Below are 19739 nucleotides of genomic sequence, written 5' to 3' on the forward strand. Positions count from 1 at the left end.
AGCAATATTTGTTTTTTTTCCTTTTGCAAAGCTTCCTTGAGACCTTTGGTTCTTGGTCTTTTCCTTTCCCTTTCACCTCTGATGCTTCAGGCTCGCTTGATGTCATTATCTCCTTACCTTTTCCGACTTGCTACATTAGCTTAGATTTTTCCTTTTCTAGGATCAACTCTTTTGCTTTGAGTTGACTGTTTTCCTGTTCGAGGAATGATATAACATACTTTTCCCTTTCCAAATTTATCGCCAGCTCCTTGATTTGGTAGTCTTTGTCCTTGATAGTCTATCTCATGCTTGTGGTTTGATCCTCAGCCTCTGGATCAATTAGCTCAAACTCATGCTCCATTGTATCCTTATCCTTTGCAAAATTCCAAGCAGTGAACATCCTCAAAGTAGTGTTGATGAAAGGATAGGAGTTGATTGTGTTTCAATATGATGGTTCATATCTGAGAATCCTCCCTCCTTTGTGTTGTCTCTTTCTTTCTGGCGAAGATTCAGCCTCCATGATGACACAAAGTCCTAGCAGCAGGAAGTGAAAATAGATGTGAGGTGTGAATGGAAATGAAGTGATATGTAGGATATTTTGACAAAATGATGGGAGGGGTTTTATGAAAGATGAGATGACTTTGAAAACTTATGGAAATGAGTGAAGAAAATAGTGAAAAGATGTTGTTGCTTGCAAGTGAGACCAAGAAAACAACTCTAGGAATGAGCTAGGGTTTTGCTTTTTCAATGTTTAAACTTTGTTTGGAGGTGAATGAACTGGTCAAAATGACTCATCAAACATGTGTGCAAGTGTAGGATATCAATTTACATGTTTTGGAGATCAAAAATTATGATGGCCATTTTTACCCTAGCATTTCCCATGAAAAGATGGAGGATGATGGTGTAATTACTTGTCCTTTGGCTTATAAGTCAATAAAATCAAGCTTGCAAGTGAAAAATTAAGATTTGGGTGAGTTTTGAAAGATTTCTGGGCACTCTGTCCTGCGCGCAATGCAATGTTCCTACACGCAGCGCCAAAGCGCAGCGCAGTTCACAGAAGCGCAACGCCATCTTCCAAACCACTTTTGGAGGCCTTAAACTGCTCCAAATTGAGAGCTTGATAGCTCCTTGGAAAGCACTTGAAGTCTGCTATAAGATGGACACCTCAAGAATGTAATTTGAACACTCCATAAGGGAGAAAATTTGATTTTCCCAAGGTCACTCCAAAAACTCAAGGTTTCTCTGACAAAAGAGACACTCCAACTTGCAAAGCACTTTTGGATGCCTTTCACTAACCCAAATCACGATCTAAAGATACCATTGGAAAGCTTAGGATGTCTGCTACACAATAGAGTCCTTAAGAACTGCCAACACCTGCTCCAAACCCCTGAAAAACTATCTTGAAGTCAAGCTGTCCAAAAGTGCATTAACTCTCCCGTAGCAAGTGTATTTTGGGAATTTCTTTCAAATCATAACACCTATACATAAACTGAAGGAGGTTTTTGTTCCTTGGACTATAATGGACAAAAACCTATTTCACTTTTGTAAAATTATTCTCCATTTGGTCAGAAACATATTTTGAATCAAACATGTCCCTATGAGGAATGATGAGGCGAGGTAGTGTACTGCAACACTGTCTTATTTGAAATTAAATATTACCTTTACCTTTATTTTTCTTTCCTTAAGCGGCTAACTCCCTTTACCCACAAAATCACATGATGGACATGTTTTGTTTTGACATATGGTATCATAACGTCACATGGAGTGAAACCCTAGACCATGACCTAAAATGAGGAATTTAACCATTTCATAACCCAAGACATTTAAATGAAGATATGATACCTCGAAGAAGACAATGAACATGATGAGTGATGAAGACCATGAATAAGTGAAGGGAGCAACAGTGACCTAGACACAATAACCAGTGACCAAATTTTTATTTGAAGACTCACTGAAATGACAAAAATTTGACTTGACACCCTAACAACACTTTGTAAGAGCATATTTGATCAATGGTGACAGGCTGAACTAACTGACACTAACATACGGGATTCCTCAATAATCGAATCCCCCCCTCTGGTTGTCACAGAGAATCACATTGGTATTCATCATGTGTACAAACAGCTCACTTAAGAGCTTCTGCAACCATGCAGCTTCACACAAGATCACACTCGTAGCTATGTATTTGGTCTCGGCGGTGCTTATAGCAACCGACTTCTGCTTCCTGCTCATCCATGATATCGAAGCAAAATCCAAAGAGAACCAACACTGAGAAGTGCTCTAATGATCCTCCACACTGCCTGCCCAGTCAGCATTCGAATAATCATGCAGTTTCATATTTCCGGCAGTGTATCTCAATCCATGAGAGATTGTGTCCCGAAGATATCTCAAAAGATTCTTGGCACCAATCCAGTGAGGCTCAACCAAATATGAGCTCACCATGCTAACTGCAAAACATATATCTGAATGGAAGTTCACCAAGAACATCAACGCAAATTAGTTTATGAAACTCCGAGGCATTTCCCAAATCTGGTCCGACATCACTACCATATAACTTCTGAAAGTTAAGATCCTCGAGGTAGTCACAGGCTTACAGTTTATCATTCCACATCCGGAATCCAACTCCCTCTTACTTCTGCAAATAAGAGGGTCTGCACCTGTCAGAAATAGATCGTCCTCATAAGGTGCTGGTATGAGAGGTCTATCATCCACAACCTTCAAACAATGGTTTGGATCGGCTTCACTCTTAGTGAATCTCAGCTTCATCTGACAACTATCAATCCTCTCATACTATGCCCGGGTAGTTTTGCTTCAAGCCATAGAGGGCTTTCTTCCACCTGTGTACGTGAGATTCTTGATGATCAATCTCAAACCACTCGGGTTGTTCCAAACTTGTGGACCTGCTACATGAGGGGAATGGTCCCCTTGTAAGATTTTCCTTCAATACATCTCAGACATGTATTTTCATGCTCTTTTTGAATTCAGGCATCCCTGTCACCATCTGACTCACAGACCTGTAGTGCTATGTGTCAATGGACATGGTCCCTAGTGGACTTCCTGCAACTTGATACAACCCTGAACTCAAAAACATCTTTGAAAATTCTATTTTCAAACACGTACCTTTCCATCGATGAGTGCCACCTCGTAACCTTTGACTTCCATTGCTAAAATGGACACTAGGTTCTTCTTGCGATAAGGTACATAAAAGAGATTCTGTAAATGAATCGAGTTACCCTCATTCAATTGAGGGGTAACATTCCCTACACCCTTTCCGAGATAGGTGGCATCGGCTCCAAGTATAATCCCACAATTGTTTCCATCTCTATCAAATTAGAGAGTGCACCCTTCTATCCGATGAAGTGCCTTGAAGCACTACAATCAATAAGCCAGATTCCCAAAGAATCTGAAGGAGAGGGCCAATACAAGATAACGCTTCTTTATCTTATCAAAAACAACATTTGATTCTTCATACCTGGGGTTCCTTGCTTTCTTTGAAGAGTCGGCCATTTCCTTGATGACCTGCATTACCTGTCATTCCTTTGATCATTGAAGATGTCCCTGGAATGATTGTTATCTTCATCAAGAGATGTGTCTCTGCCATTTGGACACTCCTTCGCATAATGGCCGAACTTATTGCAACCAAGGCATCTACCTTTCCTTCCACCCTTAGATCTGGACTTCCCAATGAAGTGATCTTTAGGTAGGCCATCAAAAACTTCTATTGCGCTATTATGATAATATTCTCTGCTTCGACTTCACCCTCGCTGAATTTGAAGAGGGATGAGGAATCCACTGATCCTTTAGTCCTTTCCCAACTGTCTTCGGTGATTGCTCTTTTCACTCTTGCTTGGGCATTGTCTTCACCTCAGCTCCGATACCATGTTAATTTTAGGTGTGTTCTATGCTTAGAGCAATTTATTTCAATTTTCACAATTAGCTCAATATATTTTCCAAATTAGCAATCACATCAACATTAAAGTAAATTGCAGACATAACATAAACATAAATCGCAGAAGACAAGCCAAGACAATAGGACACAAGATGTGGCGCTAGCGAGGGACAAACCCCAATGTGGGGAAACCCTTGATCAATTCTTCTTATATGTTCTTCAATAGTTCAGCAGAGAGAGAGAGAGAGATAGTACGTTTACAACGAAAGTCAACACTTTGACTTATCTAGATAAGAGCATAGATCATCTCTAAGAACATGATACATGAGATCAGTTGAAGACATCTTGCTTCAACTAATTCTCCAAGGTGACTCCTTCACCTATCATTGTGTTGCATTTCGTCATCATGCTACACCTCATCGTGATGCACCACGTTGCACCCATCATCACTATGCTGCATCTCATCATGCTTCATTAATCATGATTGTACCCATCACTGTACTGGATTATGTGCCATTGTTGCAACATGTTGCCATACTGACCTATGTGTTGGCTGCATCCTGCTTGCTTATTGTCCCTAGCTTGCTTGTTGTCCCTAACATGCTTGCTGTCCTTTGCATACTTGCTATTGCATGCTAGTTGTCCCTTGCATGCTAGCTGTAACATTGCATTCTTGGGTATTTGATGCTAAGTACCATACAACTATCCCAATGTTAGTTAGTTGTCCCTTGCATGTTACTCTCCTTCGGAGACAGATGCTTAGGCTGTTCCAGCAATTTCGGCAATTTCGGCTGTTCCCGGCAGTTCCGGTAGTTCTGGCTTCTACCCTCTCCGTCAACTTTCCCGATTGTTCCGACTATTCCCAGCAGTTCCGACTGTTCCCGGCGGTTCCGGCTATTCCCAACAGTTTCGGTTGTTCCTAGCAGTTCCGGCAGTTCTGGCAATTCTGGCTATTCCCAACAGTTCCGGCAGTTCCCGGCAATTCCGACAATTCTGGCAATTCCAGCAGTTCCAGCAGTTCCTAGCAGTTCCGGCTTTTCCCGACAGTTCTGGCAGTTCCGGCAATTCCGGCTATTCCCAGCAGTTCCGGCTTCTGCCCTCTGGATTAGGGCAGCGTTTATCCCTTAGGATTCTCCTCCTACTAAAACCCAAAGACAAGTAGAGAGGAAGAGATCCCACGTGTGTTGAAATGACTTGAAGGCCACCTCTGTTTATACTAAAACGTTGAGCACAAGTGGGGTTTATTTGGTTGTTGGCCGATCTTGACGAATTGTCCCATAACACAAATAAATTCATATCTCCATGAACACTTAACGGAATTGGATGATCTTTATATCAATCCTACACCTCTCGATGAGAGGGATCCAAGAAAAATATCAGCTTCCATTAATAAGATGACCCACATGGAGTTTGGCCCTAGTTTCCAATTTTAACAAGATTGAACAAAGCCCTCTATGGGTTGAAGCAAGCTCCCCGAGCTTGATATGAGAGGAACGACAACTATCTGATGAAGTTGGGTTTTACAAGAAGTGAAGTCGATCTGAACCTTTACTTTAAGGTTGAGAATGACAGACCTCTCATCTTGGTACTTTATATGGACGATCTCTTTCTGACAAGTGCAAACCCTCTTATTCATCAATGTAAGAGGGAGTTGGCTTCCGAATTTGAGATGAAGGACCTAGGACTGATGCATTATTTCCTAGGGTTGGAGGTCTGGCAAAAGCCAGGTGAGATTTTTTTTTTCTCAAGGAAAATACATTGTGAAGCTACTTAAAAGATTTGGGATGGTGGACTGCAAGTTTGTGACTACTCCAATGGAACTTAAAAGTGTTGTTGGGCTCGATTTGGGAAATCCTTCTGAGTATCGTCAACTCGTGGGGGCCCTGATGTTCTTAGTGAACTCTCATCCGGACATATGTTTTGCAGTGAATACATTGAATCAGTTTATGGTCGAGCCTCCTCACATACACTGGATTGCTGCCAAGAATCTCTTGAGATATCTCTGAGGCACAATCACCTATGGACTAATATACACTGCTGGGAATGTGAGGCTCCATGGTTATTCTGATGCTGACTAGGCTGGCAATGTGGTGGATCGTAAAAGCACATCGGGATGTTGTTTCTCTCTAGGTTTAGCTTCGATATCCTGGATGAGCAGGAAGCAAAAGTCGGTTGCTTTGAGCACCGTTGAGGCCAAATATATTGTTGCTAATACGGCCTCCTGTGAAGCTGTTTGGTTGAGGAAGCTCTTTAGTGAGTTGTTTGGACATGTGTTGGATATCACCGTGATCTTCTGCGACAACCAAAGTGGGATTCGTCTTTCTGAGAATCCCTTGTTTCATGACCGCTCCAAGTGTTGAAGTTTCTAAGTTTACTTAGTTTAGAAACCCTTCATGCACTTTCTCTGATTTATTCCTACCTACTTGTTATTTTTCTTTAACAAGTTATTTACAAAGTAAATACTGAAAATAAACACCAGTGCATGCTCAACATATTACAGATCAACAACTAAAAGAAACAAGAACAAACACACCACATGACACCATTATTTTTGGACCAATGTCCCCGGAAAAACCCAATGCGGGAAAACCAGTGCAGCTATCTGAGGGTTTTCTTATTAAGCAATATCAGAGTACAATCTGGGTGCCGAAACTGGCCTACCCAACAAAGAATTTCCTTAGCAGCTATACCTCACAGTTTGAGAGAAATCTCCTGGCTGAAACCCCGGAAAATCCTTTCGGCAGCTCCTCAGCACAAAATTGTTCTACAACCCCAGCGTTTGCCCAATCTGGACTGCGTCAGCCCCTCTTTGTCTCACATTGGCCCTGCACCAGCCTTTCTTGGCCTGCGTCAGCCCAAGAGGTCCTGTGTCAGCTTTCTAGGCCTTTGCGTCAGACACGCTAGCCCCTCTGGTGCTCTGCACAGCACTTGGTTGCCTTTGCATGACCTTGCGTGAGCCCTTGCTGGCTCTGCGTCACTCTCCTTGGCAGTTGCGCTGCTCTCCCCGGCACTCCTCTGGCCCTGCTCTATTTTTTTGTACTCAATGCCCCTCAGCTGCTCTCCCGATCACTGATTCTATCTCTCTTAGCAAACCCCACTCTAGAAAATAGAATCACTGATCACTCTGGTGTGCTCTCCAAGTGACCCTCAAGCCTCCTCTTACACTTTTCTTGTTGACATATCGACAGCTGAGATTAAGTCCCTAATCAACGGCTAAGATTAGATCTAGCTTGATCTATGAGTTTTGAACCATTCTAACACAAATTCATATTAATACACCTCCATTAAAAATATTAATTATTTTAATATCTCCTGATTGTTTAGAATCTGCCCAAACCCTTTATGGATATTGGAGATCTCATGTGCCCCAACCTCTCCACCAAATTTCGTGGCTGAAGCACATCCGATGCTACCCCAAATCAACACCAAGCATATTGATATCAGGTACCACTTTATCCGGAATATGGTACAACAGGGAGCAATAAGGCTCCACCACATTAGGACTGATGATCAGGTCGCAAATATTCTTACGAAGCCCCTAGGGAAGGTCAAATTCTTAACCTTCCGTGAACGACTGGGAGTTGTGGAGAGACCCTCTTATTAGGGTCCCGTTTGATTTGGATATTGAGCTCTAGGAGCTCCAGGGGGCATGGGGTACTTCTTGGAGCGATGAACGACCACAAGGTGAGTGGTTCACCTTCCCCTAGTGGTACACGATGTATAGGATGAGTGGTTCACCTTCCCCTGTGATAGTTGAGATATGCATAGGATGAGTGGTTCACCTTCTCCTATGGCATATGAGCAGGATGAGTGGTTCACCTTCTCCTGCTGATACATCCTACCCATGCAGTCTGGGACTCATGGGAAGTACCTCTCATCTGGCCAATGAGTAGGGAAATGAGGATAGCGACCATAGTACTACCGATGGACGCATCATGTACTACCGTACTCCCTATGCTAAGATGTTTGATATTGATCTGGGATCAATGGAGACTGACTTCGGGTCAGTGGAGAGTAGTATGATACACTCTTAATTATTGGACACTAACTTCGAGTCAGTGGAGAATGGTATGACACATTCTCGATCATTTCTTCTTCATTATTTCTTCATCGTTCAATAGAGCAGAGTAGAGCAAAGTAGAACAAAGCAGGGATGTCAGAGATGGTACAGATTGTCAGATGTATTGACAGGTGGATTTCTCCCTAGTTGAGAGGGAGTGTTAAATTTGGCAACTAGGGCCGAACTCCACCTTGGACAGCTCATATGATGCAGCTGATATTTTTATTGGATTCCTCTTTCCGAGAGGTGTAGGATTGATCTAAAGATCATCTCATTCTGAGTCCTGACATGTACAAATGGAATTATGAATTTATTTCGTTTATGGACAAATTGTCAAGGTCGGCCAGCTAACTAATGTAAGCTCAAAAGCCCAAAAGACATGTCTATTCATCCTCAACGTTGCATATAAATAGGAGGAGCATCTACCTCATTTGGACACTCATCTCTCACACATCTCTCTCTCTCATCTGATTTGATGTATGCATTTCTGGGCAACCTCTCTCTCCACACGTGAGAAGGACAATCTGCAATTTTCTGTTTTGGGCATTGACCGAATTGCAGGAGGGTTTGACCAGCGTTGACCGGGCAGTAGTTGACCAAGTTTGACTGCGTTTTTCTTGGGGAATATTCTGTTTGGGCAGGCCGCATTTCTGGGCACAGAAATCGAGGCATTTTGAGTTGTTTGACCAGTGTTGACTGCAGGAAGTTGACTGCAGGTTTGACTCTGCATTGACCAAGTTTGACTGATATTTTCTGGACTGTTTTGAGCTGATTTGGACTGCTGTTGGAGGCCAAGTGGACTGGGTTTGACCAAGCTGATTTGGAAGAGAAATTCTGCCACGTTGACCAGCGTTGACTTTCTGGTTAGGGCTTCCTGTGACTGCAGTTTGACTGGACAGATTTGACTTTGATTGGGCAAGTGAATTTTGTATATTGTACTCTCTCTCTCTCTGCTGAACTTTTGAAGAATAATAAGAAGAATTGATCAAAGGGTTTCCCACATTGGGGTTTGTCCCTAGCATGCGCCACATCTTGTGTCCTCTTGTCTTGGCTTATCTTCTACTGTTTTTATTTATGTTTTATCTGCATTTACTGTCATGTTAATGTGATTACTAATCTGGAAATAAATATTGGGCTAATAAAAAAAATTGAAGTAAATTGCTCTTAAGCGTAAACATACCACTGTTATCTAAAATTAACAGTTCCTCTTTCAAATTATTATATTATTTTCATCAAGGCAAATGCCAAACAATGAAGATCACGAACAAAAGAGGACACAAGATATAGGCACTCAGCCAGGGCAGAAACCCTATGAAAGGGAAAACCCAGTCAAACCCTTCCACTAATAGTTTCAAATCAGATTAGACAACCAAGGCCCTTTTAGACTCAACAAAGAGATCTCCTCCACCAAGTCAGCCTTCAATAGAGAATCAACAAGTGCAACTTTGTCTAGCAATTTCTCGGACCTGCAACGTCTTAGATATCTCAGACTTGTAGTAGCACGTGTGACAGAAACAATACCTCAGATATCCTTTCTTTCATGCTTATGATTTGTCTCTTCTTCTTCTCAACTTCGCATCTTTTTTTTTCTACCCAAATTGCAGACTTGAATCACTTGATTGAGTGTGTCAAAGAGGTCGAGTTTCATCCTTATTTATAGTCCCTTTGAGCTGGCCAAATTCTTCATGAAGCCAACTTGTATGATAGGCAGGCCGACATATAGGAGAGGGAGCTGACTTGGTGGAGTCGTCCTTTTTGACATAAAAATATTTTTCTTCTTTGACTTAAGGTGCCCATGAAGGGTCTTTTACATCATGACTATGACCTTGACTCAAGATATAAACCCTAGAGCACACAATGGGTGCTTCGAACTATTGACCATTGACCCAAGCATGAAATTCATGCTTTAATTAGTCAATCCTTCTTGAACAAACAAACAAACAAAAATCTTTTGATAAATACATTACATCAATGACTCAAATACAATTAAGAAGACCGACACTAGTTACATTCTTCCATATAAACAACAGAAGGTGGTGAGCTGTGGTGACAGTGGGCCTCCACCTCATAGTGTTGTCCCTTGGTCTGGCCCTTGTCTTGTGAACACCCTCACAAGACCTTAATATTTTGAGGCAACAGGGACCATTCCCCTTCCCCAAAGACCATAAAGACATTGTCAAACTAGATATCTTACCAGCAGGCAATTGAGATCACCTAAACACCAACAACAGGCTACTTGTTCCCAGCAACAGCGCAACATAGGGTCTAAATCTTCCCCCAGCTCTCCCTTGGGGCACCATTCTATTTTGAGTTTTATTCATTCAGCCTCGAGTGTTAAAAGAAATAGATTTAAATCTAGTGAATCATGATCTAGTCCCTGGCTCCTTTATGTGGCTGCCCGCACTTGGAGTCTAGAATTTTCCATGTTTTAGCATAAAAACATTATGTTTCTAGTATCTACATTAATTCTTGTTCTTTATATAGGAGACCTTTTGGTACTCCTACTTGTATCAACATCATTGTACTCAGCAATCCCATTATTGACCTACTTTTGTGGTTATTTGTTGGACATTGATATAATTATGTTATCATATCATATGGCATAATCATGTAGGTATGCCCTTCAGAAACTACAGCTCCTATGTTGTAGATTTATAATGCCTTGGTTTTATAGGTGACTTTCTATTCAGTTCTCCTCGAGAAGTTTCGTTTTGTCTCACATGTGGACTTCTAAGTGTGCAAATTTCTTCTAAAGCCAGGTTTGTCCTCGGACTTCTTTCACCTGTCTCTTTTTCTGGACCAAGGTTACTGTTCTCTAAAATGTATGGTTGCATTCTAGTATTAACACATTCTATGACTATATTAGGGCCTTTGTACATAAACTGTATCCACTAATGAGACTTTCATAAAAGCCCTTGATTCTGTCTACAATACTCATGTAATACCTCACATGTGGAACTTAACATCCTCCTTGCAGTTGGAACATATGACTCTAGCCAAAGTCATTGTTGGAGTCTTTGTTTTATACATAAGACAATGTATAATTCTCCATTTGGTTTGTTTAAACTTTTCTTTGTATTTGTCCTACATCTCCAGTGTGACAGGTTGCCTGTTGTTACTCCTCTTAGTATTGTGTTAATCAATCTTCCTTAGGGTTGCCATTGGCACTCTCTCCTATTGAAATTTTTGAGCTTCAGGGCATTGCCAGTGCTCTTCTATGGATGGCATTGTAACTTTGTTGTCAATTGAGTCATTGAATACATGAACATGGGCTTCTTCTATAAGCCATATAATAAATTATTAAACCACCACTCCTATACCCAACTTATAGCTAAAGTGAGTCACTAATAAATATTAGAACTAATGACATTCTTCACAATACTTTGTCACATAATATTGTATTTACTATTAGAAATCCTAACATATTGAGTGTCACATATCCTGTCTTATCTTATTTTGATGATGTTGCCACATCCTCCTTGCAGTTAGAACACATGACTCTACCCAGATTTATTGTTGGAATCTTTGTTTTATACATAGGACAATGTAGCATTCTCCATTTGTTTTGTTTTAACTTTTGTGATTGTCCTAAATCTCCAGTGTGACAGGTTGCCTGTTGTTACTCCTCTTAATATTGTGTGAATCAATCTTCCTTAGGGTAGCCATTGGCACTCTCTCCTAATGAAATTTTTCAGCTTCAGGGCATTGCCAGTGCTTTTTTATGGATGGCATTGTGACTTTGTTGTCAATTGAGTCATCGAATACATGAACATTGGTTTCTTCTATAAGACATGTAATAAGTTATTAAACCACCACTCCTATAACCAACTTATAGCTAACGTGAGTCATTAATAGATATTAGAACTAATGACATTCTTCACAATACTTTGTTACATAATACTGTATTTACTATTAGAAATCCTAACATATTGATTGTTACATATCATGTCTTATCTTATTTTGATAATGTTTGCCACATCCTTAAATAGGGGATAGTATCTCTCTCCTTAAATATGCAGTCTCTATTATTGCTTTTTGTTTCCATAAGCTTGTTATTAACACCAAGTCTAGCTACAAATACCAAAGCCTATGTAACAACAAATAAATCATGATGCTGCACCACTGCACACTTATGTCTGTCAAAGCAATAGTAACCTGAGAAATATATACCCAGGCATACCAGGCTCGAGCTCAGAAATGGAATTGAACAATTTTGTGACTATTCGTGGTCTGATAAATTTAACAGCAAAAAATTGTCACATTCTAAGCCTAATTTGCTTGAGCAAAAAAATTGGAAAGCTTAATTGTAATGTTTTACTATAAACCAAAGCTTCCACTGTCCAAGAATAGCAAAATTTTCCCAACCACTTCTGCATCAGAGCTATGACAAAAATTCGTAAAAAATGAACTTACCACAATATTTTCATTGAGAGTGTCTCTTTCTTCGAATGTTTTATCCAATGTGATCTTACCCAGTTCACTGCGCATGGTTGTCTGTGCAAGCTGAATAACAGCATAAATGGGATTCTCAACACCATATGATGCTCTAAAAGGATCAACAATCTGCAGTAACAACATCAATGAAGTAATTGTCAATATAAAACTTAACTGCTTTGATGTTGACACTCAGCAATTCAGAAGCTTCATTATTTCCAGGTGCTAAAGAAAAACACAAGCTACTGGTAGAAGTATATATGAGGTGCCACAAAATGACCATACTTCTCCTGTAACAGAGATCCTTGATGTTGCATGCATCAATGAAGGATATGTCACTATAAAACTCAATTGCTTTGATGTTGACATTCATCAATTCAGAAGTTTCATGATTTCCAAGTACTAAAGAAAGACATGAACCACTGATAGAAGTATATACAAGGTGCCACAAGATGACCATAATTTTCCTATACAGAGCTCCTTAATGTTACATGGCTTACTTTAGAAAAGCTACAATAAAGAAATTCATCATATACCAAAGACCATGCCCTGTAAAGGATTTAAATTTTATATTAATAGATAGCATTATCATGCTGCCGGAGCGGAAATAAGTGAGAAAACTATAATCTAAAGAAATTTATTACCTTCACATAAAGCACACCACCAATGGAAATACTGACATTGTCTTTTGTAATTGCCGATTGATCTGGAATAGGAATAGCTTCCTCTTTCAAAGAATGCGCATAGGCAATACGATCAACAAAAGGTATCAAGATGTGAATGCCTGCATCAAGAGTCTTGACATATTTCCCAAATCGCTCCACAACAAAAGCAGTCTTTTCAGGCACGATGCGTATGCCCCAATTTGTTGGTGTTGGAATGTCATACCTATTATCAAACATATTCCATGCTAATCATTGTATGCTTTTGAGTAAGAGGAATGACCAACACGAGAAATATTGTATAAATTATTGAAAACTAAAATAACGGAATGCTAATAACTTTCATGACATTAAAAAGATTCACACCTGAAAACCTTTTTCTGTGATTGAAGGGTTCCTTTCATATCAATGAAGCTGCTGTAACAATGTTGAATAAATAATCTTCTAACTAGTTTATATCTTCCATCATGCAGATATTGAAGAGTTATGACCAAAACTAATGTTTGATTATTATTTTTTCTGTTTGTTCAGACTTAGTAATCATTTCAACATTTTTATACTCTCATAGTCTATAGATGACTGAATGTATTTTATAGTCCCAATGACCTTTTTCTTGGTCATTGTGGTCATTAATCAAATTATCCTTATCTTATCTGATAGGATTATGTTATTGTAGTAACTGATACAGGGTTATATTCTTAACTAACCTGAGGCTATACCTCAAGTTGTCATGTATGAATAGCTTCTAGATCTACTAGAGAAGATATAAATAAATGAATAACTTGGGTGTTTTGGGTGATAAATTTAATTAGAATTAGATGAAAGAAAGAGCGGACACCATATAGGTTTTCCCAATTGAACTGTCTCCTTCACTTACAATAACATATTTTTTATCAATAAAAATTGTTTGAAATTTTGTACTGAAGATAAAAATAGATCTTCAGCTTTAAATGAATCTAGCCTGAGCCTAAAATAAACTGTTTTTTCAAAAATAACCTCTCTCACATGCAGCAAACTTGATCAGTTGCTTAAAAAAGCGAATCTAAATAGCCAGTATTTTTAATGCTTGTCATTGATAGTACCTTATACTCACTAACTGCAGTTCATCCAAACTGTGTGCATGTCTTATTCATCAAATTTGCATGCACTATATTTACTCAATCTACTTAGCAAGTTTCCTAAATATTATCTTCAGCACAAGATGTTTCAAATGCTAATGTCGCACTATTGACATAGCAAACAATATACAAAATGGGCATTAATGCCTGACACTCCCACAAATAGACATTTTTTTCCCTTCACGTCAAGCATCTCTCTGAAGTTTGAACCTTCCACACTTGTCCCTGCATAATGCCTTGGTGAAAATATACGCTAATTGATTGGAGGTTTGCAATATATCAATTTGATCTACTTCGTCTCCACTTGCTCTCTGATGTCATGGTGACCAACCTCAATGTGCTTGGCCACAGCATGAACAAAACATTATTTGTCAGTTGGATAATGCTTTTGGCTATGACAATGCAAGGGCTGGTCATTTTACCCACCAAAAAGTGGGTAACCCATAGGGGAAAAATTTTCTCCTCCTTGGACAGCCAGCCAGCCAGCAGCACTATTTGATCAGCACATAACATGATAACAAGATCCTCCACTTATTGCTCCAACCAGATTTCTCTCTTCCATCCGATATTCCTTCTTGAAGGAAGTTGGGTCATCTATCCAAAGGGACTCTAACCATTTTGCAATAATGTGCTTTCACTTAATATTATGGGCATACTAATTTGGATCAAGAGGCAAATTGGATGATTGAGCGATCTTGACTGTATTCTTGTTTCCTCACTTCACCTCAGAGGTTAGTCTTTCTCTAGTCCAATGGGACCTCTTGTAAGGCCTTAGGGTTTTAGGAAAGGCACTATTGGGGAGGCTCTAATTGAGACAGCATGTCCATGATATTTCATACTTACCACTTTCCATCTCTTCCGTTATTTCATCTCCATTCTTCGGGTAGGTGGTCACTGACCATGAGAAATGGCACCCTTTCATCGTCATCCTTGAGTATGGGCCGGAAAACCTTTTTCATCGCCATCCTTGAGTATGGGCCGAAAACTCTACCCTGGAGTTGATGCAGCTAAAGAAAGGTAAAAACATAAGAAAGCCACACTGAAATAAAAAGACAAAATGCAAAAGATGGCTGGGACATTTAATTAGAGCATGGGTAAAATCCTAGCATGAGTTCTACCTCCTTCATTAACCGTCACCTAGTTCCTCAAGCACATAATGCTTCATCTATAAAAGGAACTCTTATATTGTCCAAACCCTAATGAATGGTAAATCGAGTCATCTTTAAGGGGTAATAATGAAAAATCTCAATATGTAAGCCTGGACCCCTGAGCTATGCACTTAAACCAAAGCAAATCATAAAGAAGAAAAAAGCGGACCATTGGGTTGGAAAAAGTAGGCTAAGGAAGGGAGTAACTCATGCCTCTATGTTTGCTCCCTCCTTACATCTATACACTCAAGATGTTGGACCTCCATTAGTTGGTCACTTCGCTATGGCACATTGTCGTGAAGCCTATCCCACTCCACAAACATCATTCTCACAGACACCTCTGGATTGATGGGCTAACTTGGGACATGTCACTTCGCCTTGGGGGATGGAAACCCCTAATAGGGTTATCCATCTAACAATCCCTAACATAACGAGGTCACCTGTTTACGAGACTTGATCTAGTTAGACATTTGAAAATGAGCTTTGTGTGAAGTACTATTATGCCCCCAACATTACGTATTGTCCACTATGATGCATTTATGGTTATTGTCCATAATGATTGATAATTTCACTTTATCTTAAGAGGGTTTTGTCAAGTGGTATTGTCACAACAGCAGAGCCCTTTGAAGACATGATTATCACTCCATTGAGCAACATACCAAAGGTCGTTTTACTCATTCCAAAGAGCAGATATGACCATGTTGATGCATAATTGCCCACCCAAAGTAGAGCATTGGGTTACTTGATGACTCCACATGGTACTTGACACTCTAAGGTAACCCCAGATGTTGAAACATTGAGCCAATAAATCCTGGTGTTGGATTTATAAATGATGTGGCAAGTGCACCCAAGACGCCCCCAACATGGCCTCGACATTGTTTGATGAGCATTACTTGTTCTAAAGACCGGATGATTATGGTTATCCTTAAGATGACAAGGGAGGGGTTTCACATCACTATTTGGCCCCAATGCTTGATTAGAAGAGTACCACATCACCCCTATTGCCCTTTTAGAGGAAGACATTGGGTACCTTGGTGATGGCATCTTGATTTGGAGCCATTCCCATGGACACGGAGTTACTCTTTAGAGTATGGAGCACTCATTAGCCTATTTGGCACTTATTTGTGGCATCTAGAGCTCATTTGGAGGATAGCATCATAGTGAAGGAGGCATTTTCTACCACATGTGTAGGCATTTTGGCACCTTTTGTTATGTTTTTGAGCTATGAGGTTGGCTTGTAACCTCTCTCTTGTGGAAAACTCGAAGTAAACTTGTGCTTGGGGCTTTTTAATTGTATTATTGTAGAATGAGGGAGATAAGTCTCATATAAATAGAGACTCCCCCTCATTTCATTTTCATCGCAACACATTCACTCTTCTCTTCAAAGAGAGCAAATTAGTCTTTTTCGCTACAATGTGCAAGATGTGATCTTCTATGGTGCGAATTTCTTGAGGAATCGATCTTTTGCATGGCAATGTTTTTCTAGGATTAAAAGTGCTTATTTGTAAGGATTTTCTAAGTTAAATGCATTATCATTGATATTTTGCATATTTTTCTAATTAGGGTTTTCTATTTTTGTTAGGACTAAATGCTTATTTATGTTGAAATCTTGCTACATTATTACAAGCAAAATTGTTCTCGGAAGGCCTATAGGGGAACTCTGATTATGCATTCCCTATATTTAATTTCTCCCCTTACGAGAGAAATAGTTAGGGATTTAAAAGTGGATGCCCTAGCCATCCCCCCTTACTCCATTAAAGTCATTTCTCGTGGAATTTATCCCTAGAAGACTCCATTAAACCCTTGTAGGATTAGGCATTAATCTTAGTTGTGTTGATCATCCATAAGACTTTAATTTTCTTCATTTTTTCCCATTCCTAGACATCTAAGTTTAGCCACTAGTGTTTTTAGGGCAAACTTCTACATAAAAGTGAATTTTGGTTGGATGTTTGTAACTTTAAGTTTATGAAGTTCTCTATAAATCATACAAGGGAAAAATCTAGCATAGTGCAATGTGCATAGTTAATCTTCCTTATTTGGGGCTCACATCATCCCTCTTTTATTGTTTATGCATATATTTCATGCCATAAAAATCAATTTCCTACCCAACCCTAGTCTTTGTTCGAAAGCATGTGTTCCTTTGTTGTTGATTATCATTGGAACACCTTTTCCTGGTTGCTATATCACATTGTGTACCTTATTATTGCATAACAATCAAACCCAAACGTACAGTAGCCTTATCTTTGGTCTAGGCAATAGTATTTGAACCTTGGTATAGAACATATAGGCCTCTCTAGGTTTTGCCGATACAGTGGGCCATATTACAGACCTCTTATACATCCCCTTAAGCCATAGCATTAGAATACCCTTTAAGTGATCTAGGAAAGCCTCCCTGGTGGTCAAAAGCAGTGTTGCAAACATCCCGATTTTATCTCGAAATTACGATTTTTTGGCCTAGCCGATGTTAGCCAATTTTTACCGATATTTTGATGGTACCTTGATTTTGTCTATGTTTGTCGATTTTTATTGATTTTTTCCTGATTTTTAAGATTTTTTGGCTTTCTGAACCCTTGCCGATTTTATCCCGATGCTGATGTTCGCAACATTGGTCAAAAGCCATTAAAGAGCAGGAGAAAGTTTGTTCAAGTGATAGCGGCAACCAATTCTCTTGTTGCCATAAGATCTGGCCCCACCCAGTGAGGCTTTGCATTGGACCTGCGATATTTTATGGTAACAGGTCTCTTCTTTCTACCTCATGAAACTATCCCCAAACTCATGTTGAATAAATAACTAGTAATAGGTTTCCCTTCATCTATGCAACCTACCCAATCTTTGTGTGACAAAATTTAGGGTTAAAATTATCATTATGTTGTAATGTCCCTTCCTAAATATTTTGATAAAGGGAAAACCCAATTTTGTTAATTTTGTAATTTTGGGGCCTAAAGTAATTTTTGGAGCGGCACTTGGGAAAAGTGGGTCGAAGTCCTTTTATTTCTTAGTGGAATGCGGGGGCCACCTTCCCACAAAATACACACCACTTGGTAGATGTTGATTTGGGGTAGCATCGGATGTGCTCTAGCCATGAAAATTGGTGGAGAGGCTAAAACACATGAGATCTCCAATACCCAGAAATGCTTTGGGCGGAATCTAACCAATTTGGAAGATATTAAAATAATTAATATTTTTAATGGAGTCCCTAAGTCTAAACTTAGGGAAAATAAAATATTAATGTGAATTAATATAAAACTGAGTTAGAATGGTCCAAAAGTCATGGATCAAGCCAGATCTAATCTTAGATGTTGATTAGGGACTTAATCTCGGCTGTTGAATTGTCAACAAGAAAAGTATAAGAGGAGGCTTGAGGGTCACATGGAGAACACACCGAGTTGATCAAGAATTCGATTTTCTGGGGCAAGGCTTGCTGAGGAAATCGAAGGAGTGATCAGAGTTGCAGCTGAGGGGCAGTGAATGCAGTAGCAGAGAGGCAGAGATAGTACCGGGAGCATCAGCACAGAAGTCGGGAGAGGGTTGACGCAAAGCCAACTAAAGGCCATGTAGAAGCAACCAGAGGCCACGCAGAGGCAAGCCAGGAGCTCCACAGAGCCTGAGGAGGGCCAGCGTGTGAGACGCAGAGGCTCCAGAGGCTAACGCAGAGCCCAGAGACGCTGACGCTGGGCCAAAGAGGTTGACGCAAAGGCAGACACTGGCCCAAAGAGGCTGACGCAGACCCTAGAGGCTGACGCTAGGAGATTTCATGGGGCAGATTGAGGCTAATATCTGTCTCCAACTGAGAGGTACTACTGCCGAGGGCATTCTATGTTGGGTGAGCCATTTCTGGCACCCAGATTGTATTCTGAAACTACTTAATAATAAAACCCTCAAATAGCTGCACGGTTTTCCCGCATTGGGTTTTTCCGGGGATATTAGTCCAAAATTAACGGTGTCACTTGTGTGCTTGCTTTTCCTTCAGTTGATGATCTGTATGTGTTGAGACTGTACTTGTATTTATTTTATGTATTTACATGGTAAATAACTTGTTAATTAACAGAACAAGAAGGAAGAAATAAATCAGAAAGTACAAGAACGATTTCTAACAGTTAGACTTAGAAATTCCAGGACGGTATCAGAGCCAGGTTGCAGATCACAGGATAATTGAGGACATTAGTCGCGCAGAGCAGCAACAACAAAAACAGTTGTCCCGAGTGACAGAAGTTGTTCCTAGCGAAAAAGCAGCAAGGAAGGGGTGATGCAGTACCTGCGTCATTAGTTCGAACCGGGAAGAGGATCAGCGCAATAGCATAGAGGAGCAGACTTGACCTACGCAATGCCCAATCACCTTTCTTAGTCAAGAAGGATTGACGCCCGTGGCCAGGAGGTGTGGATTTTGCTAGTGTCGGGATTGCGCAGAGCCTAGAGGCTCTAACCTTCAGTTTGCTAGAGCATAGGAGG

At 40.1% G+C, this 19739-nt stretch overlaps 1 protein-coding gene across 1 annotated transcript in view; it reads right to left on the reverse strand.

Annotated features, from left to right (window-relative positions):
* LOC149218407 (uncharacterized) overlaps positions 1 to 19739 on the reverse strand; it is a 245129-nt gene that overhangs the window by 186203 nt on the left and 39187 nt on the right. The window contains exons 2-3 of the mRNA XM_089383939.1: positions 13007 to 13250; positions 12342 to 12491 (exon numbers count right to left, since the gene is read on the reverse strand). Of these exons, the coding sequence (XP_089240065.1) occupies positions 12342 to 12491; positions 13007 to 13250 (394 nt within the window). The remainder of the gene's footprint in view (positions 1 to 12341; positions 12492 to 13006; positions 13251 to 19739) is intronic.

Source organism: Pinus tabuliformis, chromosome Q (genome assembly GCF_031772625.1).
Source record: "Pinus tabuliformis cultivar Carrire ecotype Pingquan chromosome Q, CPIR1, whole genome shotgun sequence".
Lineage (NCBI taxonomy): Eukaryota > Viridiplantae > Streptophyta > Pinopsida > Pinales > Pinaceae > Pinus > Pinus tabuliformis.